Source organism: Oreochromis aureus, linkage group 2 (assembly GCF_013358895.1).
Source record: "Oreochromis aureus strain Israel breed Guangdong linkage group 2, ZZ_aureus, whole genome shotgun sequence".
In the NCBI taxonomy this organism is placed as follows: domain Eukaryota; kingdom Metazoa; phylum Chordata; class Actinopteri; order Cichliformes; family Cichlidae; genus Oreochromis; species Oreochromis aureus.
The window spans coordinates 15,259,497-15,284,219 of record NC_052943.1 but is presented as its reverse complement, the minus strand read 5'-3'; the positions used below and the strand labels follow the sequence as shown (position 1 = coordinate 15,284,219).

The window sequence follows — 24,723 nt, the reverse complement described above, 5'->3', positions numbered from 1 at the left end:
TCTATTGAACTATTATGACAGGTGAATTTACCTGAAGCCCATCAACACAGGCTTGTAAGTCTGAGGAAATAAACACAGGAAATATGTATTACTGTTTACCTAAGAGCAAGAGTACGGTGGGGTCCAGGAGTGTGGAACAAAATCCAATTTACTGTCAGCATCACTCAGAGTTTTCACTGAGCCAAGATATTTTATGCAGTTAGAGAAGAAAAAATCTAATACATTTGGAATAGGCCCACACATATCAGGTTATACTTGAAATACAACTGGAACATATGGTATAGTTTATCTTTTACAATGCTCTCAGTTTATGCACTAAAACCATTATTCTCATAATTAATTGTAACCTTAACTTTTCATGCATTTCCATTTAAACTGTTTGTGTGAAGTTAAATATAAGAAACCTGCAGTATTAATGTTTTTACATTACAGTGACGCAGCAACCCACGGCATAGTGTTATTTTTAAAAAGGACTAAAATGAATGTGATGATTAGACATAGGGCAGGTTAGATATCTATTAATCAATGGACTGACTGAAATAAAGAGAATATGGTTCCCAAAAGGATCCTCTATTCTTTTTTGAGGTAGGTTAGGTTAGCTGCTTCATGTGCAGTGAAAGTAAGGCCAGAGTTATGTTTGCAGGGGATTATGAATATAGTGCAATAGGGAGGGAGGTGGGACTGGATCAATAGGATTAAACTGCTATTATAAGTATTTATGACAGCCTGAATCAGAGCTATAGTTAGGTTGAGGCTGGTGTCACGTTATCAGCTCTTAAAGCACAAATAATTTTCTACAGCAAATCAATATTAATGCTTGCAGCTATATTTTCGAATAGTGAGACAGATTGAAAGCCATTTAAAACTTACAAGCAAACCTGTTTAGCTTTCTAACAACAGAGATTTTAATGTAGCTCAGATATGTCAGCAGCATACATGTAGCACTTTTCTTCAATTCGATTCGATTTGATTTGATTCGATTCAATTCGATTTATACAGCACCAAATCACAACAGCAGTTGCCTCAAGGTGCTTTACATTGTAAGGGAGACCCTAAAATAATACATACAGAGAAAAACCCCAAAAATCATATGACCCCCTATGAGTAAGCACTTTGGCGACAGTGGGAAGGAAAAACTGCCTTTTAACAGGAAGAAAGCTCCAGCAGAACCAGGCTCAGGGAGGGACGGACATCTGCTGCGACCGTTTGGGGAGAGAGAAGGAAGACAGGACAAAAGACATTCTGTGAAAGAGAGGCACAGATTAAAAATAAATGTATAATTCAACGCAGAGAGGTCTATTAACACATGAAGAAGAAATACTAAAGCATCATGGGAAGCTACCAGCAGCCTACACCTATTGCAGCATAACTAAGGGAGGATTCAGGGTTGCCTGATCCAGCCCTAACTATATGCTTTAGCAAAGAGGAAAGTTTTAAGCTTAATCTTAAAAGTAGAGACGGTGTCCATCTCCTGAATCCAAACTGGAAGCTGGTTTCACAGAGAGGAGCCTGAAAGCTGAAAGCTCTGCCTCCCATTCTACTTTTAAATACTCTAGGAACAACAAGTAAGCCTGCAGTGCGAGAGCGAAGTGCTCTAATAGGGTGATATGGTACTATAAGGTCATTAGAATATGATGAGGTCTGATTATTCAAGACTTTGTATGTGAGGAGCAGGATTTTGAATTCAATTCTGAATTTAACAGGGAGCCAATGAAAAGAAACCAGTATAGGAGAAATATGCTTTCTATTTCTAGTCCCTGTCAGTACTCTTGCTGCAGCATTTTGGATTAACTGAAGGCTTCTCTAACTGAGCACTCAAAGTACTTCTTATTACAAGCCTCATTCACCCATTGAAGCACACACATTCAGATGCATTTCTGTTCCTCAAACTCAAGATTGTCATCAATTTAAATTTCAATGAATGCAACACGGAGTTCATTATCTTGCCCACGGTCACTTTGACATGCAGGCTGGAGGAGCCGGGGATTAAAACACAACCTTCCAATTGGGTTTTTTTGTTTGTTTGTTTGTTTTGTTTGCATATAAAAAAAACATGCTATATATCATTTGAATTTGGCAACAAGAAAGTGAAGAAGAAATCATCAATAATGAACAAATGTTTGTAATCTGATATACTGCATCAACAAAACTATCTTTATTGGTAGAATAGCTGCAAAGACACAAAGAAGTATTTTTAATGACAAAATGTAGAGAGAGATTTAGATTAAAACAACATTAATACCAGAAGAATGCTAAGCACAGAATTAAAGGAACACATAGATTCCAGGTGTACACGTTCTGTTAAGCTTATCAACACCATCACAATAGCTGTACACGCCTTTGTATTCTAACTGTATACATTTGTCATTTACATCAGCTTGAAAAGATTTTCTCCTGTCAACAATTCAATTCAATCCAATTTTATTCATATAGTGCCAAAGCACAACAACAGTTGCCTCAAGGCACTTTACATTGTAAGGTAAAGACCCTGCAATAGTACAAAGAAAACATTTTTGAATCATAATATTTGACTTTCTTTTTATGAATTAAAGACATTTACACTGAATCTCTGGATATTTACACAAACCAATCAATGCACAGTAAACTCAAAATAGTATTTTTCATTGTACACTTATTAATTTTAAGAGGTTTTCACATGGGGGCTATTTAGACTGTTTGAAACATCCAAAGCAGTCCCTGAAGCGTTATTTTACACAAATATATAGCAGAAACACGAACAACTGAGTCTGGTTGAATTATTATGAATAAATGTAGATTAAAACAGTCTCTAGTGATACTGATGGTACAATAACCTGCTGCTTTAAGAAAGAGATGCCCTGACTCAAGACTTAAATGGGTTCCAAAGGGGCATTAGCTTCCTTTCTCATGTTGTTTTCTCGATGTCACTCAAAGTCGTTCACTGAATATTCATTGTTCACTTAGCAGAAGGCCTTGAGGTATCCTGCTTTTAAATTCCCTGTCTTTCACTGTTTTTTTAATTTGTTAAAAGTGATCGCATTTGATCCCATCAGTGTCAATGATCTGTTATCAGAGACAATTAAATACTTCTGTAGTCTGTATGAAGTGGGCAGCATGGTGATGAGCTGGTTAGCGAGAAGGTTCTACGTGCAATTAGTGGGGTTAGGTGAACTGGTGATTCTAAACTGGCCATAGTTGTCTCTCTGTGTCAGCGCTGCAACAGACTGGTGACCTATCTGCTAGGAAAGGCTCCAGCTACCCCCATGACCTTAACTTGGATGAAGATGGGTGAATGGATGGATTTAGATAGAGATGCCATATTATGTGATATCCACTGTGACTTTGCCTTCACTATCAATTTGGAAGAAAACTAAAAGGTAAAAAAAAATAGACAGTGAATTAATACTACAGGAACTTATGCATAAAGCATATTTTTAATAAAATAATTGGTTACTTTGTTATTTTATTGCCATTTTTCTCACTCTTTTGACGTAGCTGTGGCTCTTTCTTTCTTTTTGTGCATGAAAATCTTCTGACTATTATGCAAAGCCCTCCTTTGTCACCCACAGATAGCCTAAAATAACATAATGTTCAAGTTTTCGTAACCACAGCATTTTCAAAATACAGTATTTCCATCTGACAGATATCCATGAGACAGATGAATAAATGCACATTTCGAAGCATTAAGATGAACATTCACTGTGCCTGTGGCATTTTCACTCTGTTACTTCTGCCCTACAATTCTGCCCACTCTGTTGCTCCTTCCTCTCACCAGCCTCCTTGTGTAACTGTAGGTGCTGCATGAAATCATCCAGGATCTGCTGGGCTGACACAGAGTTCACATCATCAGTCTCCTGCTCCAAAAGAGTTACCTTTAACTCTCCCTTCCCGGCCCAGTTATCACTAGCTACATGGCCCTGCCTGAGGTCTGGAAGGGTGTCAGCATGATTAGTGGCCAAAGAGGACTGCTGTTGGCTTTGGGGGTAGATAGGCTGTGGCCTGGCAGCATAACTGGCAGCCATTTTCTTATAGATAGCGGTGCTGATCTCAGCCACAGAGAAAGGCGGGCTGTGGCTCAGCTCATGCTGACCCGAGAGGCCGCATTCATTTCCTGTTGCTGGTACACTCTGTTTAAAGGGTGTGAAAGCTGTGACCCTCTGTGGACCTGCCTCTGGTTTTGTCAGCCAATCGTGTGCTGCTTTGTCTGCTTTAGGAGGGTGGGGCTGGCCATCTGTTTGCTGAGAGGTGGCAGAATGGCTGTTTGCAGCAGTGGTTGTGAGAAACTTCTGTACAGCCTCAGCTGAATCAAAATGCTTCTTCAGTAGTTCCTTTATCAAGCATGGCACCTAAATTTAAGAAAAAATATGTACAAGTAAACATTACTCTTTACATTTCAAGATTCATGAAATGCATCTGCTTTCAAATCTAATTCTGTTGCTTTAGTAACTTTGAAACATTAGCTTCAAAAACAGTATCACCTCAGTGCTTCATCATAATCTCTGGCGCAACATAGCATCTTTCATTTGGTTGCTATGCGTTATTTAGCATATTTCAAGCAACATTTAGCTGATTATGCATGTGGAAAGAGATGTTTGGGGGGGTTGTGGACAGCTGTGCTTCAGTATTTTGTTTGCACTGACTGGAGATCCAGATGAGTATCCTTTTGAAAACAAAATGACACTGAACATGGCAGTAATGTCTCCTAATATGCTACAAAACACTACAGGGAAACACACAAATATTATAGATAACATGTTGCGCTGCCAAACCATTTAAATGATTTGGCAGCGCAAATCATAAAATTACATTTTATGTTATTTCTGGTTATAAGGAAATGATAAACATTCAGTATGTCCATAGGTTTGTCTGCAGGCATTTAGCATGAATCTCAGGTCCTGAGGCCTACTGAGTAGGGAGAAGTGTGCACTGATGTCCACTAGATGTCAGTGTGCTTACATTAATGTTCTCCAGAGCTGCAATGGTCCTGTGGGCGTCTTCCAGCTCTGAGCTCAGGTTGGACACACGATTGAGCAAGTACTTCCTTTCACTGCTCAGGCTCTCGGACTGCAAATGCAAAAAATAAGGAATAACATGCATGAAAGTCAAACGATGTGTTTCCTTTTTAAAAAAAAGTTTCACTCAGAGTTTATAAATCTCCAGTTTTCTCACCGCTATGTGCAGGTGCTCCCCCAGCAAGTTATTGGCCTGCTTGGTCCCAGTATGTGTTTGCAGAAGGCTTCAAAACAAGAAGTAAAATATGTCATTCATCTATTTTCTGCACTAATAGAATTAATCCAAAATCCTTACATTTTATTTTTAACACAGTATATAAAGGCCCATTGTTAAACGTAATGCCTGCACCACTGCAGTCTTTGAGTCAGGTCAATGGCAGCTGTTTGTCAAGACAAATGCCAACAACAAACTCTCCTAATAAACTTACAACAACTGACGCACAACTTGTGTGCAGTGTGAGGCGACCATTCACTCCAGCTGCAGCAGTCTGCTGAAGAATGTTTGGTATGTGTCTGACTGCCAGCAGCAGTTGTTTGGTTATAAATATGGGCCTAACAGAATCTGGGTGAGTGTGAAGAAGCAGTTTATATGTCACTGAATTTCCACCTACGCAAGGAGGAGATCTGTGGCCTATGCTGTTCATCCAGGATGTTCCACTGATCAATTCATCTATAGGAAGTGTTAAGTAAAGTCAGATATTGAGTTCATTCAATAGTGGCTCTGGAATCAATGTGTGCACACGCCCTCTTGTAGAGCCAAGCTCAGTATTTATTTATGGACATGAGTCAGAGAGCTTAAGCAATGCACAGTCATCACGTGTGTTTTGAATTCTGTTTAGCCTAACCTTTTGTATTTCTCCTTGACGTGACTGAGCTCGTCTCTGGTCCTCTGCAGCTCTGCCTCCAGGCTCTCAATGCAAACCACTGTCTGCAGCAAGTTCTGGTGGAGATCAGCATTCTCCTCCTGCAGTGCCCTGAACACAGAGGAAGGATTGGAAATAGAGGGCCAGCATATGTTAATAATGAAGGTTAATTCTACTTTCAAAATTTAGGATTTAAGGAGGATTTAAGGTCCAGAACTTGCAGAGTGAATTATTTAGGATGTGTCAATTGTGCTTTTTAAATGAAATGTCAAAGAGTTTAACATTATTAAGGTAAAAATAAATAAATAAATGGACACGTGAATTATGCATTATCAACACAATGGCGACAGGTATTACTGCTGATATGACAATTAGGGTTTAGTTTAAAAAGTAGTTCTAAAAGGTATTCACAAAGGTTGTTAAATGTTGGTTTCCCTGGAACATATACATATTACTGACGACATATAGTTATGTAAAAAGGTTTCATAATGACACTTCATCCTGTTTTAACAGGAATGTGGGGGAAGTGAAGCTCATTAGTGTGATCAATAAGCACTGATCCATAACCGGATACAAAGAGAGACAACCGAACGAGCCAGAGAGAAAGGCGTGAAAATCTGCAGTCAAACGTGACGTGTGCAGAGAGAGATTATATAAATAGAGACACTTACTGAAGATGGTCAGTGTCACACAGCACATCCTAAAAAAGGAATAGAACAAGTTTAAGGAGGCGGTGGCTGAGATCAGGCTGTAGATTCTCTGTAGACACAGGTATTTTTGTTTTGTACTGTAGAGTGCGTTAGTTTTTCCTTATTGTAATCTTTGTTAAATTCATAATTAAATTTAAAATCCTTCTCCTCAAATACAAAATCTTGAATAATCAGGTCCTGTCAAATCTTAAAGACCTCATAGTGCCCTAGTATCCTGAGAGAGCTTACTTGTAGGTCATAAAGTTTTCATAAGTAGAATGGGAGCAAGGCCTTCAGCTATCAGTCCCTTCTATTATAGAACTAGCTTCCAGATCAGGTGATCTTGAACCCTCACTTAGTCATGCTGCTATAGAATTATGTTTCTGAGGGCTTCCCATAATGCATTGAGCGTTTCTTCTTCACTCATTTCTTTTCACTCTCAGTATTGTTTATACACCTCTTCTGCATTTAATCGTTAGCAATTATTAAAACCCTCTCCTATAGTTTACCTTTTGTCCTGGATCTCTCTGCTGTCTTCTCTTCCCCTAAAACCCAACCACTCACAGCAGAGGCTGTCCCTCCCTGAGCCTAGTTCTGCCAGAGGTTTCTTCCTGTTAAAACGGTGCTTTTGTTTCTCACCATCACCAAGTGCTTGCTCAAAAAGCGCTGTGTGATTAATGAGGTTTCTTTCTAATATTGCAGGGTCTTTGCCTTACATTATAAAGCAGCTTGAGGTGACTGTTGTTATGAATTGGAGCTATATATTAAAACTGCATTAAATTGAGTAACATGAGTGGTATTTCTCAGGGACAAGATCCAAGATGTTTACAACATTTCATTGATAAAATACATGAATGCAAACATTTGACATACAATTTCATAAACATGCCAGTCTCAACAAACATATGAACTGGTACTAAGGGGGAAGTTTTCTTCCCGCATTCCCCAACCAGTCGTAGCAGATGGCTGCTCTTCCCTGAATCTGGTTCTGCTGGAAGTTCCTTGCTGTTAAAGGGGAGTTTTTCCTTCCCACTGCCACCAAGTGTTTGTTCATATATGGCCATCTGATTGTGGGTGGTTTCTCTCCATTAATGTAGGGTCTTTACCTTACAATATAAAGCATTGTGAGGCAACTATTGTTGTGATTTTCTGCTATCTGAATAAAACTGAACTGAAATTATATCGACTGCAAGCCTCATTTAATCTTTTTAATGCTCAAATGCTTTGATCTAAAATTCAAACTCTAGTGAATACATCAGGTGTAAATCATAGATACTTTGACATGCAGTCTGGAAGAGCTGGGGATCAAACCAACAACGTTCAAATTAGTAGACAACCTGCTGTACCTCCTGAGCCACAGCCACCCTTTTATATGCAATAGTGTGTCCTCGGGCTGGTTGTGTTGCCGCCTAAAACTATAGGTGCATTTTGTATATTTTCACTTTATTTTAATAGGTTTTGTATGTTGTGTCAATTCAAATTGTTATTTCAGTTGATTATTTTTAGAGTTTTTTTAGTTAGTTAGATATAATAATGTTTTTTGTAGCAGACTCCTTAGTCTGTAAAATATGCAGTGTGATTCAAACATTTCTTGTTTTGTAATCCAACACATTCAATGTAAAATGAAACTTGAAGGTGTGGAACGGCTTTCAGCTTCAGTTTGCGAATATCAAAACTCCCCAAGCACCCTGTCGGAAAACCAGAACTTCACCCTCTAAGTCATTGTTTCATTTGAATTCCAGTTGGCTGGGTGAGGTCACATCACTTTCCAAAAACAACATAATTTCTATAACTATTCATTACTATTTATTTTAATAGGTGCTGGAGCCTGGCACGGGCTTTATACCCGGGCTGGGTCACCATTTCATTACTGAGGACAGCTCAATAATAAACTATTGAGCTGTGGTAGACCTGTGCCAGAAACATAATCGATTTGTTCTGTGAGGCTAAACCATAGCCAGGATGTTCCCCTTTGTACACGTGCGTATATGTGAATTCAATAAAACAAATAAACCAAATGAGACCAGAATCTATGCTGTTACAGCATGGAAAGGGGCAAAATTATGTAAGGCTCTGTGTGTGTGTGTGTCTGTGTGTGTCTATTAAGAACGACTGGATTCTACCTTCTGTATTACTCACACATTTTCCCATGAGGGAAGTATGCAGATTTGTCTTTGTGATTGTATGTAGTTACGTCCCTTCAGGTCACAGAGCAAACAAAGAATCGAAACTGATATATCAGGTAGTTTCAAATGAATTTTCCCCTAAAAGCACTCAACGTCATTTGCTGCAATGCTGGAGAATGACTCAGCTTGTAATGCGATGCGCAGTGCTTGACACATCCCACACACCCTGTGACTCAGCAGCAGTGCCTCTGCAACAGAGGAGCAACATTCTGTTCTTTTAATAGAGATATCAATGATTTGATGCAGTGTAATGTGCGTCACACTTTGTTCTTTAGCAGCCCATCAAAAAAACACATGATTAATAATAAAAAAGAAATAATTGTAGTATTATATATTTATATAATGCTGAATAGAAAGGTGCTGGCTTTCTAACTAGAGCTTTGGCTCATTAGCACCCTTATATCTTATCATTTGATTCACAAATCCATCCACTGAAGACCACTGGCTTCTCCATCACGTTGTTCATGATGGTTCTTACTAGTTATACTAGTTAACTTTAACTTCAAAATGAAAACACATACACATAGCAATGATATTAGCAGGATATAATATTTTAAAGGTGGTGAATAACAGCTCATGACTGATTTGACTCTCTCTAAACTCATTTGTTTGTTGTCATTTTAGTGTATCAGCTTAAAGTGGACTTACCCTGTGCTGCTGAGAGTGCCCAACATGTTGTGGCTGGTGTCGACCACTCTGATCTGAGCTGTGGCTGGTAGCTGTGGAGGCTGTGTCCCTGGCCCTGGATGAATCGGATTTTGTGGATGAAGACTCAGATCCGACCCCTGCACCTTGGGCTGAAGTTGGAGGCGAGTTGCTTGGTTCTTGGTGACCAGAGTCTGGATAGGACTGTTGGTGGAAGTGCGGGTTATGTGGATGCTGGCTATGCTGCTGTTTTCGGTGGTGGTGGCGGCGTTGTTTGGACTGACTGGTTTCAGGGCTGGTGCTAGTTTCATCGGTGAGGTGAGGGCCACCTCTACCAAATCTGTCTCCTGACGTAGGCCTCCTGTCCTTATGGTTGCTTCCGTGGTGTGGGCTTTGGCTGGCAGAGTGCGGGTGGTGACGAGGCGGTGGGCTACCGTGGTGGTTCCTCATGGCATATGAAATCAGTTTGTCAGGATTGGAGCAGTCTGAGTGTTTTCGAGAACTACTGAAAGGTGCTTTCTCCTGTCTGCTGGCCAGTTTGGGATGCTGGCCCGTCTCCTCCACTGGGGCTTTTCTGTGTTTTTTTGGTGGGAGCTGAGGCTTAACTGGGTTAGATGTGGGGGCTGAGTCAGATGTTTTTGCAGGAGTTTTATTATTATTAACACCCAAGCTGGTGAGATACGATGGACTTATAACGCTCTTTGTAATCTCATCTAGAAAAGCAGAGAACTGTAATTTCTGCTGCAGAAAATTGGCCCTGGCTTGCTCTATGTTAGCTTGAGTAATTTCTTTACCCTTCTGCCCAGGACCTTGTTCTTTAGCAACTCTTGGGGACAACACCTCCATCGATTTAGTCTTACGAATGTCAGTATGAGTCTCCTTGTTCTTGAGGATCCCTTTGCTGGGTAGCTGGTTTGAAGATACTGCTCTCTTGGGGGCACTGGAGACCCCTAAAAGAATGTTTTCCTCACTGAAAGCCAGACATCGGTTCAAACTAGCTGACTTATACAAAGGCCCATAGTTATTTTGCTTAGATTGTTCTCTTCCACCACTATCATTACTCTGAAAAAAGGCTTCATCGCTCCGACTGTGACCTCTGTCAAGAGCAGAAAAGCCAGTGTTCCCTCTTTGCTGTGAGCTTTCATGAAGCAGCTTGCCTTTTTTGCTGTGTTTGACGGTGGCAAAGACAATGGGCTCACTGCATTCATCTTCCCGGAAACCTATGCGCACATCTGGGATATTAGAGCAGGACAGAGAATGCTGTGGGCGCTCAGCGTGGCAAAGAGTGAAAGGATCATTTGCGCTTGACTCTGTGTACCAGGAGGAAGAGGATGAGGACGAGAGGGAAGAAGAGGAAGCCCTTGAGAGAGTTACAGGAGTATCATGGTCGTAAATGATCTCATCCTCTTCACTGTGGTGAAACTGACGGGGATAGTGAGCATCGTGGCGAGGGCTTTCATGGAGATAGTGACTGTGCTGATGGTGGCGAGGCTGCTCTCGGCTGTCATCTGTGTTCCTGTCAGTGTCATCAAACTTCGAGTACCTTCAAAACAGGGAAATTGTGTAAACTGACCATGAAAAAAGGGACCCTGCGTACTATATTTTGTCTAAGGCTGCAGATGTTCGAGCTCAATAAACTGGCAAATTTAATCTTGCAAACAAATTTAGACTAAAAAACCCAATTAAATGTGTGTAGAAAAAGCCATCCTACCTGTGTGACTGAGTGTCTTGGCTATGGTGAAGGTGATGATGGCGATGATGGTGGATTTTCCGTGGCTTGAGCTTATCCAGCTCAGCTGGGCTCTGAACCGGTTTAAAATACTTCTCCATGACCTCTCGCTTTCCTGGTGGTAGTCTGTTGATGGGGTCCTGGTTGGGATGACTGCACTGGTGGCGCTGAGGGTGATCCGTGTTGGTACTCTGCTCTTTTTTCTCTATAAAGTTACAACTTATCTCTCGATGTCAGTCACAAAGAACAATCTTACTGATGAATACAATCATTCTGAAGATAAAAAATTACCAAAGCATGCAAATTAATTTCTAATCCAGCTAAAAAGAAGTTCAGTCCTTAAAAGTAGTCTCTTTGGTAATTACATCTCCTGTTAAAGGACTTGCATGACTATGTTTGTCTTCCTCAGTGTCTGGCTGCAGACTAATGGAATCATGGCTTGTGTGCAGGACTGTATGAATTCCTAGGTGCTGTTTTGACTTTGCATCACTTCTGATGTGCTAACAGCTGGGTGCTCATTGAACAAACCGAAAGAGCATGACCTTTGTCCTCATTCAGGAGACAAATGAATCAAACCCTGTGGAACACAATCTATAACTGGGCTCATTTTGTCCATATGTTTGTTCTGCCCTGTGGGCCAATTTCAGGCCTCTATCCTAGTATCAATATTTATTATTACTTTGTTTTCACTATCATTCTTTTTATAAATATACAAAAAGCACATCTAAGGGTTAATCTAAGCTATTGAACTGCACAATGCTACCTCATTGATTTTAAGAGGTTTCCTGCAACCTTTCCACTGACTCCTTTGTAATTACATTCTCTAGGGATGAGCGGTATTGCAATATATGGGAAAACAGGAAGTAGTGAGCAATTAGAAATTGTATCACATTATTTTTTAATGTGGCAGGCATCCACTTTAATTACTGTTGGTAATTTGGTTTGCTGTATGTGGCTGATGGGTTTTTCATCATCAGCTGCATTGCTCTTTATGTTCCTGTTCTTTATACAAACGCTTTTTAACTGATTTTGTACAAACTCTGTTTCTTGATCTTGATGAAACTCTGTTTCATCAAGATCAATATTGTGATTTAAAATGACACTGTTAGTTGGGGACTGATGTCTGCTCATTATAAAATTCCACAGCTCATCCTCTAACACCCATATAACCTCCATTTCCACTGGCTTTTCTGTTTATTTCCACAGTTTATTCTTCTTCTTAATCAAGTTAATCACACCAAGGTCCCGATCACCCTTTGGAAAAGATTTGTTTTCCTTGATTATCACATGAATGATAATGCAGGGGTTTTCAAATCGCTGCATTGCATTGACTGCACCCTTTGTGGCAACTCTGAAAGAGATCAATTCATTGGGATTGGGGAGGGGCCCTGAAAGCAGCCAGAGGACAGCTCCCCACTCTGGATTGTTGCTGATCAATGGCTTACCATCATAATAAACATAGCTGGTTAAGGGAAGTTGCCCAGACTTGTCCAGGTTGATATAATCAATGCTAAAAAGCAGTCCTGTTAATATAAACACGTGTGAGGAACATGGTGATCCCATTGTTCTCCGAGGTACGTGACTAACTGCACGCACCCTCTGCTGGTGAACATCGGGAACTCCTGCTTGGATCTAGTAATTTTCCACCTTTCCCCCAGCAACACATTTTCAGGCTCTGGTTGTTTCTAGACGTTTCTGGATTTATCGCGTACACGTTTCAGCCTATAATAACATTAATGTCTGAATTAAAAATCAAGTTTAACATCGTACAAACTATGACGTGGAAATTCATGAACCGTGAAAGCACACTATACATTTGATTAAAAAAGACTGTAAACACCATCAGCTTTTTACAGTAGCTTCTAAATCTTACATAAAAAGAAAAACTTTATTGTACATAGGACATCGAAGTTAAAGGAGATGAGCTGGCTGTTTTCTTTTGTTATTCAATCAAAAACAGCATATCACTGCAGTAAAAAGCAAGTAGATCCGACAACTCCACTACGTTCTAGTTTGATCCGGTTTGCAGGGCCTTGTTACAGCTAAAAAATATTAGTCCGCGCACCATTTCCCGTGACGTCAGCTGTTTTGACCGTTAGTTTTTAGTCGGATTATTAAAAAGGTTCCTTTTTTTGTTACAGTATACCTCGCTGTTTTGTCACTCATGTGTTGGCAAATGACGAAATTAAGTTTAAATTAACCAGAAACACCCAAACAACGTGTTATTTGCAACGATTATTAGAAGGCTTCTAAGAATAGAAATCTTAATTATTTGCGCCTCAGTACCGAATTCAACAGTACTGCGTTTATTCACGCACATTGGTTCGTGTGTTATTTTCATTATTCTGACAGGACTCTAAAGCTAAGATAAACAAATACATGGGTTTGTTTTTGTTTAAAAAAGGGGGACTACTTTAGCGGATGAGTACCACATTTTCTTGTAGCCGTATCACTATAACAATATAAATAGCGCTGGTGACGCTGTCGCAACTCACACCGCGTTGAAGCTTTTTCGTCTTGCAGTTGGGCGTTGCAGGTTGAGCGTATCTTGGTTTTTTTTCTCCTTTTTCGATCTTTAAAGTTCGGGTTTTATTTTCGAACCTATATAGCCTTGCTCTATCTAGTTTAATGTTTGTGACAAGTTTAATTTTAGCCTCTTGAGCGTTATTGATCATTATTTTAATGCAAGTACTTTAAATCTCTAGATACCATGTGTCGCTTGTTTTCGGTTTGTTAAACGCTTTTTAGTACTGCTTTATTGCAAATGAGTAAGATTGTAGAAGATGAACACAAATTCTACTGAGTCGAAACGAAGGCCTGATTCCTTTTTGTTGTCGTTCTTTTTTTGTTTTTTTGCCGAGGGCTGTTGAGCTGACGCTAGGCTTAGCCAGCCAAATATATAAATTTATGCCAGTATTGTCAGTTATTCCGCAACAGTTGTTTTGTTAGCTGTCATGTTTAGCATTTGTCTAGCGGTGATCTTGCTTTTTAAAAATATATTCGAAGTAACCATTTTTGGTCATACTAACAGCAGTTGGCTCGAGATAGGAGCTGTAACGTAGAAACGTGTAAACGTCGTCTATTGGCTAATTCAATTTACGTCATGACGTAAGTAGACGGCAGTGGAAAAGGGAGTGGTCAGACTGACGGCCATTATCAACCTTCACGTAGTGTTTTTCCGGAAGGTGTAGAAAGCTTTTAGCAACAAAATGGCAGAGGAACAATTTTCATACTTTTGAAATTGATAAGGCAGTGAAGTTAGGTGCCTAATTAGGTTCCTAAAGAGTACTGATTTTGCAATGAGGTCTTTCAGATTAGATCACAATCTAACTACAGTTAAGTGACTCTGTTAAATATAAGATTTGTTTTTATTCTGAAGAAACGAAGAATGAAGAAAGAAAATAAGGATGTCCTAGTCGTGATCAGACGTAGATTATGAGAAGTGCTAGTAATTGTATTTAAAACGGAGGGTTTATGTGTAAGCTCGGAGGTGCAATCGAACTACGATAGACTAGACCAGCCTGTGTTTTAAAAAAAAAAAAAAAAAAAAAAAAAAAAAAAACATCAGGAACAGATTAAGCAACAACAGCATCAAAGAAGCAATGAAGACGTTTTTAGTTTTATTTGATAGCGGTTACTTGGATGAGGTCCTTACCTCTGTCTTTTCACTCTTATCCCATTGATCAGGGAAGCATTTTGCAATGCAAAATTTTTATTTTATTTTATTTTTTTTTAATCCAAGTTTCGCTCAGTTTCCATCAGTCATTAGACTTGAAGTTTCAAGCTATCAATTCTGCATTCAAAGAAAGAAGAATAGCATCAGTCAAGTAATGCTGAAGAATGGAAGCTTATCTTAGAGCTCTAGTAGTAGCTCAAGCAATATCAAGTTCAGATTTATGGACTTCTTGAGAAGGAAAAAAAAAAAAAGGTTCATCACTTAGAGAAGACAGAAGATTTTTTTTATTTTTATTTTTTTTCTTCGGGGGGAAAATGGACTGAGTTATCACGGGGAGGAATGGACTTAGTTATTAGATGAAGATCGCAGGACGGCTTGGAGCGAGGTCGCGGGACACGGGGAGGAGCACAGAGGAGCCAGCCGGGCAGGACAGGACCAGAGGGCGTGGGAGGACCAGTGTGGAGCCAGGCAGGACAGGACCAGAGGGCGTGGGAGGACCAGTGTGGAGCCAGGCAGGACAGGACCAGAGGGGCGTGGAGGGGAGGAGCAGAGGGGGCCAAGAGAGCAGGAAGCATCAGGAGCTGTCGGCCAGTGTACGCCAGAGGGAGCCAGAAACGCAGGGCAGTGTAGAAGCGCAGTGACCAGCCCCGATGCCGATCCAGTGCTGAGAGGGTGGGACAAGGGCGTGCAGTCTTCTAGCATCACAAGTTTAAAGCGGGGCTTTGGTTTGTATACTGGGTAGAGGTATCTGTAACACTCAGTATTTGGTTTTTGTACTTTTCAGAAACATCTGTTGTAGAACAACTTCTCGCACAGCTCTCTCTTCCTCTTTTCAGGCAAGCCGTGTAAAGTGTTTTGTACCGTGGTCACCCCTCCTGTTGTGCGCTGAAATGTGTGGTGGTGTCTGCTGTGATGAATGCCTTGGTAGTGTGCTGACGAGGAGCGTCTTAATGGACTTCTCTACCCCCCTGCGATCACAAGTAGTTTCCACAAGCGGAGGGAGAGGCAGTCCTTTTGTTGTTCGATAGGTCTTCCCCCAGAGAAGTTTTCTGCATTGGAGTGTGAAAGTGGATGGTCTCCCATACGGCCAATTGTGTATTCGGCAACCCTTCGGTACTTCAGCTGCACCTCATTGGTACAGATCAGCTACATCTACCTCTTAAACCCAAGCAGTGAGTTAATGCATGGAATGTACATGTGGGTGTAACTATCCTGTACATTAACTCATCATTACATTTCATAAGTATACTGTAATGACTTCACTCAAAAGGGAATTTGCATTGAAATGGTAGTTGATCCTGGTGGGTAAATATTTTTGGTTTAAGGGGAGGGGGGATGGGGGGGTGTTAAAACTTGTTTGGAGTCTTTCTTTTTACAGGCCTGGCCCCCTAACGCGACCATCGACAGAATCTCCCCCCCCTTTCTAGCTGCTTGGTACAAGTTGAGCTCATCCTATATACAATAGTGATATGGATCGAGATCATGCACATCCACTGTGCTTAAACGAGATATAGAAAGGTATTTGGTGTTCAGTGACTCAATTAGTTTTCATTTCACTTTTATTTGGAACATGTTGTAAATGGGCTTCGATGAATTTTTGGGGGGAGGGGTGGGTTGTGGGGCGTTAATCAGTCTCTTCCTAGACTTCACAGCTCCACATTGCCCAGTGCACATGGCTTGAATAGGAAACATCCAGGCGCAAGCAACAAGATTCAAGTGGACACTTTACAACGCAAGATAGCAACCTCAAAAGTAGTCTTCTGATGTAGTGAAGCTCCTTTCCCCCAGGGAGAGTGCGGTAATACGTCTCCTTACTAGAAGTCATTGTAATTCTGTACAGGCTTTACGTTGCTTTGTGGGGTTGGGAGGGGGCTGTGTATTTTTTTGACTCTTACAGATTAACTTGTAAGGCCCATCCTTCAAAAAGCTACGTCCAAGTCCATGCCTACAGTTAAGGAAGGAGTCCCTCATACTCAGGCCTGTGGTATTTTAAATGTTTCTTATGGCAAATGGCTTCAATCTTTTGTGAATTGTATTCGTAGTCTTAAAGTTGGCCTTGTTAAAGCAGTTGCAATTGCTGTAATCCAGTATTGTCTTGTAGTTCTCTACAATGTTACTATAATGCCAGTGTTGTAGTTTTCTGCCATATTGTATTAGGGCAGGGGTGTTGGGGGAGAGGCTTTTCTTTGCATTTTTTCAGTGTGCTGTGTCCTGTGTGCTTTCAATACCCAAGACCATCAGGAACTCCTAACTCATTGTATGTACAAGTTTCCTTGCGCATCGAGCATCACGTAAGGTGGCTAAATGTGTTCATTTACTTTAACATTCATTATTTGGCTAATTGCCTTCATTGCAATTCCTTTGCAATTAGTTACTTTGCTTTGTATCGCCAATACAATGAGTGAACTATCTGTAAAGGATTTTCTTACTGCATAATAAATGCATAGCTTGTTGTGATTGAATACAGTTTTGGTATGCATTTGTTCTTTTTGGGGGGGCTTGTGTGGGGGAGCTTTTCTTGTGCTTTTTCAGGTATGACTAAAGCTTGGAGCTTTGTAGAGCACGGATGTGACCTGGGCTCGAATGACTTCTATTTCAAAGTGGAAAGTGAAGGCAGATAAGTTGAATCCATCAAATATTGATGTCGAAAAAAAAAAAAAAAAAATTCTCAGCCCTTTAGGGGTCACTTATCTTGACTGGACTTGCGTGTCCTCATTCTTGAAATGAAAGCAACTTGCTATACTTGACAGTAGAAATAGCACTGCTGTGCTTTCTTAACAAGTCACTTGTGATAACGGGAAGATTTGATGGACCTTCATTGATTCTGACATTATCTGCAGTAAAGCATTTGGGTAAGGATAACAATAGTCAGTTCTACGATACTGTGGGGAGGGGTACAGGGGTGTTTCTTTTCTGCCTCTTTGATCTTACAGAACAATCCAAAGGAAGAAAGCAGTGTACCTAGGAGAACACAAGAATCACGCTGCCCTTTGAACTCAACCAACATGCAGTTTGAACAAAAGGAGTCAGGTTTTTGACGTGTTTACATAGATTAGAGCATTTAGCCCTCAGCTGCTTGCCCTTGTGCAACTGTACAAGTGGCAGGTTGGTCACCTTAGCAACCGCGCAACTGTGCGAAGTTTCAAAATTTAAGCAGCTGAGGAAAGCTGCGCATGGTGCAGCTTAATTTGGTCTGAAATGCAGCGCAAATGTGCTGCCTTAGATTCTTTTGTGCTATGGTTGTGGTTGGGCGTATCCCTACACTTCTCTTCACAGAACTCACAGTGCAAGACTGGTACAAGCACGAGTCAAGTCCTAACCCGGAGCATGTAGTAAGCTGTTGGCTTTACTTGTCAAAACTTCTGCAATGTTGTAGTTGACAAAATGACATCTTGGAACTGGCTTTATGTTAACCTCAAATCATCAGTAACAATGCTTTACTAGCTTATTCCTCTTTGGCCTTGGGGCCCTATTGCTTTGCATCTTAAAACCATAAGATGAGTAGAACCCGAATCTTTGAGTATTGTGTGGTGGGTGTGTTGTGTAGATCACTCTTTGTTTCAGATCATTCTCGTCTGTCCACTCCGATCTCGCCTGCCTCTGAATGCAAAGCCATCTGTGGAAGCTGTCAGCGATATGAGTGTGGCCCCTGAATGAAGTACCAATCCCCTGTGCGCTTGAGCTTAAATCTGAACCCCTGACGTCCTTCGCAGAAGCCCCCGCTCTCTGTGTTTGTGTGCCTTTTTCTTTCCCTTTGGTTTCTCAGGTCAAATTACCCCAAATTCTTAATTTTTCATCTGGGATGGCCTAACCTGTGATGGAACACTGAGAATCCAGTCACATTAAGATCAAGAGCTGCAAGCTTGTTTTCGCTAATACTGCATCACTTCAGTCTCGTGGGTGCTAAGTTAAGTAATTTCGGTTCCCTTGATTTTTCTTTAACATACCATGGCTTTAATGTGTAACTCAACATGTTGCATGCACATCAGCTATGCATAACATTTTATTTGTAAAACAATGTTCATAAAGTCGTTGTCAAACATTGCAGTAGTATTATGGTTAGGAGGGTCTGGGGGGGGCGCAAACACTCTTCTTTCTCCCTTTCAGATTTCTCATTCAGCTTATCTTGCTACTGAACCAGACAACTTAAAGGTCTGCAGGGAGTCATTGGATCACTTGGTACTGCCAGCCTCTAGGGTTCATTTAATACATTGAAGAGCTGAGCATCAGAGGAAGAATAGCTGTGGTAAATGCTGCATCAGCTGTGGTAAACTACAACCATATTGATAAATTCAATCTCCCATCATATTGGATGAGTCTTGGTACAAGTGTGGGGTTTGGGTGGGGTGGGGGGGGGCCTTAAATTGTCTGTCTTTTTTCCCATTACAGCCATAAAATTGGCAAGAAAGCCTTCACTGTCAGTTGACCCGCGAGTCCTGCTGAATTGCAGAAGGGAAAATCGCTTTGACAAGGGATTCTGGTATCGTGGCTTTATGATGGCTAAACGGATTTCGTGGAATAATACACCAATACAGTGTCGCTGTGGGGAATTTTGGGGATTGGGGAAACCAGATGTCTCTCTGTTCTAGTTTCAGCCTCGTGACCAAGAGAATCCCCGTGTGGTGACAGCATAATTAGCATCCAGGTGTCGGGTTTTCTTTTCCTGGAAGAACAAATTGTTTTGTTCTTCCAGGTTTTGCTTTTGCCCTAACTAGCAAAAACAAAAAGCAAAAGACTCCGGTGGTGGCACTCCTGACTCTGTCGGGACGGGGTTCAATTCCCTGCGGTGTCTTGCTTTTTTAAATAAGCTTTGTGGGGCTGAAAGTATATTTAATAACACTTCGACTTAAATATGCATTCCATAAAAGGACAATGTCTGGGTGGGGAAAATATTTGAGTGGAAATGATCTATAAAACTTTAAAACCATATCTCTGTTTTTTGTCTCTGTTCTATAAATAATTACATCAATATTCTGTAAATGACTTGATGAGGTGGGCATAATGGACAAAGAATACTCAACATTGTATCCAAGATGTCCTGTGATGATTGGCAACAGTTTTATAAACCTCCTTTTGCAGTCTGTGTCCTGGACACTACCCTTCTTGAGGTCCCTATCACATGATAACAAATGGAAGAGGTGAGGTCAGGAAAGAAGACCTGAGGGCAGCAGGCATCCAACAAGTCATCCTTGCTCTGGATCCACTTTAGTACAGCAGCATAAAACAGTGCAGCTATTGCTGTATGTGATGATCTCAGCTCTTCTATGAGAACTATGTACAGTGTCATGAACAATTAAAACCTCTAATTTAAAGTAGCATTTTACTATACATGTATGTTGTTGTTTTTTGGGGGGGGTGTTTTTATTGAATGACACTGAAGAGCAGGATGTCTGATCAAGCTTAAAAGAAGGTATGAATAAGGAAAAGTTATTTGTAGACTTCAGCTATGTTTTGTTGGGGAGGGGGGTGTCACAACCTCAACTAACTTATTTTCATGCTCATCAGGCAAATGGCAATAAAGGAAAGTGATGTCAAACCTTAAACAGTTTATTTAATTAGTTGGATACATGGGAATGTTTCATACTACACACAAACATGCAAACAAAGAATTTCATATTGTATCCTTGGGTATTTTATTACTTGTGGCCTGTGACAAATCACATTTGTTTCTTTCATTGAATCTACCGAAAATAACAGTTTGAGAGGTATAAAATATTATTTTTGCATTAACAAGGTATTATTTTAAGATTATGCTTAAAACTTTCCCTTTTAAAAAAAAGCTTATAGTTAAGGTTGCATCAGTTTACCCTTCCTGTTAAAAAGGTGTTTTTCCTTCCCACCATTGTTTGTAACGGGTCATCTGATTGTTGAAGTTTATACTTTGTATTTATTGTAGGGTTTCTACGTTACGATATAATGTGTATTGAGGTGACTGTTTTTGTGAATTGGTTCGTATACATAAAATGTACTTTAAAAAAAACTCAGAATGGTGTGCATTGTGTGTATCTTTAAAACATTTTTGTAAAATGGACAAGTGGAGGACAAAAGAAGTCATCTCAAGCATAGAAAATATCCACAGTAGATGAAGACTAAAGTCACATTCTGAAGAAATAAGAAAAACAATCCAGCAAAGACCTAAAATTGGTCTCTAGAGATCATCAGACCCTTCAGATGATCCATTCACTGTTTGATAAAGTCTCATCAGAAATAGGTACTCAGGGGTACAACAGTGAGGGTCTACAGCACAGGTGTCGAACTCCAGACCTCGAGGGCCGGTGTCCTGCAGGTTTTAGATGTGTCTTTGATCCAACACAGCTGATTCAAATGGCTAAATTACCTCCTCAACGTGTCTTGCAGTTATCCAGAAGCCTGGTAATGAACTAATCATTTGATTCAGGTGTGTTGACTCAGGGTGTTATCTAAAACCTGCAGGACACCGGCCCTCGAGGCCTGGAGTTCGACACCCCTGGTCTACAGCCATCTGTAAAACACGGTGGAGGCTGTGTCAGGGTTTGGAGCAGCAGTTCAGTCAGTGGTGTTGGAATTCTTGTCGAAACTGATGGAAATATGAAGACAAAGTGTCATCACAGTTTAATTTAATATGCAGTTGTACATAGAAAGCATCTGATTGGCAACAGCTTAATTTTTTAGCATGACAATGATCCCAAACAAACTGCCAATGCAGTAAAAGACAAAGCAGTTGACTAAGAGAGTTCAAGCTGTGTTGAAGAATAAAGATGTGCATTAGAAATGTACAGAAATCTGTTTTTGTCTCATAAGCTGTGTTTCAATGTATATGTGTAGTTCTTAAAATAGAATTAAAATTTTGTAACATATACCTATTTTTGTAGAGAAATATAAGGAAACGAAGAGTGGCCCAAGACTTTTTGCACACTAATAATGTATTTGATCTATTTGTTCTGTTTTTTTTTTTTGTTTTTTTTTTTTTTGTTTTTTTTTCTTCTTCTTTTAACCTGTCCCGTTTGGTTCTTTTGCCATCAGAATTATTGTCTAAAGGTGAAGAAAGATGCCCAACGGATTTACTTTACCAAATGGACCATCCCAGCCTTGCCGTAATGGTCCATTTGATTCACCTTTTATTGTTTATTTTATTTTCACTTGCTGAATACGGGACAGACTTGACTGGTGGAAAGAAAGGGGAGAAAGAAAGAGGGAAAGAAAACAGCTGAGAAGAGGGACGGGGTGAAGGGCAAAAACCAAAACCAACAGAATAAGCAGACAAAAATACATATATCGATCACCTGGATCACCTGTTAAAAAAAAAGAAAGCAAGCAGAAGAAAACGAGAGTAATAAACAACATCACAATGATATATGGGAATATGACAGTAAATACTAAATATTAAACATTATTGTGCAGCACGTGAGATCGACAGCGCACAGTGTGCTTTGAGGTAGGAGCCAAAAAGGGTGTAGTTTGTGTGTGTGATCACCCGTGTGTGCACCTGTGAGCATGAACGCGCTTGTTTTTAAAAGGTTCCTTCATGTAATGATCTGCTAGAGGGTGTGGGGGGCCACTGCCCCATCCTCCAGGGCATGAAGCAGGTATGGAGGAGATCAAAACTCCAGACATCCAGAGGCCCCCAGAACACAAGAGACCAAGGAAGACCAACAGAGGGGCAGCCAGCACTATCCCAGAAAGAGCTGAGGAGAGTCCCAGATGAGGGGTCACTCAGCAGCCGCGGAGCAGAAGCCGGGGGGGGTTGCAGTGACGTGCCCGTGAGCTCCGCCGGCAGCCAGCTGTGCCTGAGTGACCGAGCCCCGGGCCGAGAGGCCGAGGGCACCCCATCCCCGAAGTGGCCCGAGCGAGCCCCAGGCTCCAGGCCCCGATAAGCAGCCGCCAAGGAGTGAGCCGGTGGGTACCTGGGCGCCCACCCCCGGACACAAAGAACCACCAACGCACCGATGTCTGAGGGCGTCTGCCACCGGCAGGGGAAGTGGTGGGGGGAGATGGGCCTCCAAACCTTGGAGGGCCTGAGATGTCCCCAGAGAGGTGGCGTCTGATACCCAACCTGACATATAGACACAGACAAACAGGCACACACAGATACAAACATCTATTCCCACCCTCATGCTCTCATATACAATTACTCAACACTCACCCAACATGGAGACAGACATAGAGAGACACTGTACACACAATCACACTCCCCAAGCGTACTCTAAGCCCCGGGTCTAGGTACCCTTGCCCTGGAGGGGAAACTGCGCCCAGACCCAGGTGATGTTACCCTTTTCCCTGTGGTGGGAGAAGCAGACTGCCCCGACTCCGCAGCAGCAGGGAGGCCCCATTCCAGACCCCAGTCGGACGGCCAACTCCTCCTCCTAGCCCCCCCGCTCCAGCAGGCCGCAGAGAACGGGGGTGTAGGAAGACTCCAAACCTCCCTCCACCCGCTCATATGTAGTGTTGATGTATGTGTGTTCTAAGGTGCATTTAAAACCCAGGAGGGCATGGAGCTACCTGCCAGAGCAGCAGGTAAGCGTATAGCCCCTCCTGCTAGCCCTCAATGTCTACGTGTATTTAAAATTGAGAGGTGGGCAACGACGCCAGGGGTGAGGTGTATACCCTGATGGTAATTTGGAATCCGTGTAGCGTGCCCACCCCAAGATCCTATATGTATGTGTAATGAGAGTGTGAGTAATGTGAATGTCTAAGTTGTGGGATAAAATTGAGGCAGAGGCAGCCAGAAGGGGACAGAGGGGGGGGATGTCTCCTCTGCACCCTGGTGACACACCCCTACCCCAAGGCCCTGCATGTGTGGGTGATTGTGGTGGAGCGGGAAGAGGGAGGCAGCTGGAGATGGGGAGGGAAGGAAGGGAGGGGCAGTGACCCCTCCTGGGGCCAGCTCCCCGCTGACCCCAGTAGGCACCCCATACTCTGCAACCCGCCAGGAAAGGGGGCCCAGGCCCATCCGGACCGGGGCCCAGTGCAGCAACGCCGCCCAGCCCCACAGAGCCCGGGACAGTCCACCCGACCCCACCACAGAGAAAACTGCACCCACCCCATCATCCACTCATCTTCCAGACTACACAAGACAATAGACGCCCAGGCTGAGATCTTCCTCCACCTCTCTCCTGTATCTCCCCCTCCTGCAGAGAGAGTTCCTGAAGAGAGGAAATCTCCTGCAGGATTTGACAACCTCCCCCACCAGTTGAAGAGCCCCCCAGGTGGTTCGATGCACAGGCGGCACCCCGCGCCAGGACTGGGCCCCCATACACCCACCCGCCCACAACCCCGGCAACACACCAACCAGGACCCAAGCCCTGAGGCTTGGCCAGGGCCCCAGCCCAGAGACGGAGCGCCCCCAGAACCTCACGCCCATCCCGGACCCACCCAGGGGCAGCCAGGCTACCAGGTCAGTAACCCACGTCCGTCAGCACAGACCCTCCCCTAGCCCCGCTGCACGCAGCCACGAGGAAACCGTCACCTAAGAGCCAACAGAGCCCCTATTTGTTCTGTTTTTAACAGATGAGCTTTACGGTCCAAGTCCTGTCTGAGCTGAAAAAGGTGCACTACGTTTACTTGCTCTCTTCACATTTTCATTGCATCTAATAAAAGGCAACACTCAAAAAATTATCTTATAAAAAATATATCAGAGACATACGCTGAGTAAGGATGTCAGCTTTGACTTTTGATTTTTTTTTGTTTTTTTTCATACTTATCAGATCTTAAAAGTCAAACTGATTTAGCGGTAGATGGCTCTGATTCTGACCAAGGAAATCAGCTTGGCATGGTCAGTAACTTCCTTTAAGGCATGTCTAAGAACACATATTTTTATGGAAAAATTAACTTTATTGCCCTTATTACCCCTGTGAAGCACGTTTTAATTTGTAATAGAAAAGTATTCGTTTGAGTTTATATTTTGCTACACGTATTGTAAACGTTTTTTGGACAGGTGACGTTGTTTTCATCGACATTATTTTATT

General features: G+C 41.8%; 1 protein-coding gene across 1 annotated transcript; it reads right to left on the bottom strand.

The window, feature by feature from the left end:
• Positions 1 to 2,133: 2,133 nt before the first annotated feature.
• On the bottom strand, positions 2,134 to 11,465 carry LOC120442531 (LIM domain-containing protein A). Its single transcript, XM_039619132.1, has 7 exons — positions 11,086 to 11,465; positions 9,378 to 10,917; positions 6,526 to 6,554; positions 5,837 to 5,965; positions 5,149 to 5,215; positions 4,936 to 5,043; positions 2,134 to 4,325 (listed from the first exon to the last, which is right to left on the bottom strand). Exons 1-7 carry the CDS (start codon positions 11,202 to 11,204, stop codon positions 3,696 to 3,698), a joined length of 2,622 nt encoding a protein of 873 aa, XP_039475066.1. The 5' UTR covers positions 11,205 to 11,465; the 3' UTR covers positions 2,134 to 3,695.
• Positions 11,466 to 24,723: the final 13,258 nt, after the last annotated feature.

Excerpts from the sequence above, each read along its gene's own strand:
- LOC120442531 (XM_039619132.1), bottom strand. The coding sequence starts at position 11,204 with ATGGAGAAGTATTTTAAACCGGTTCAGAGCCCAGCTGAGCTGGATAAG. Across the intron at positions 5,966-6,525 it reads TGTGACACTGACCATCTTCA|GGCACTGCAGGAGGAGAATG; the intron begins GTAAGTGTCTCT and ends CTCTGTGTTCAG. Across the intron at positions 4,326-4,935 it reads CAGCTCTGGAGAACATTAAT|GTGCCATGCTTGATAAAGGA; the intron begins GTAAGCACACTG and ends TCTTAAATTTAG.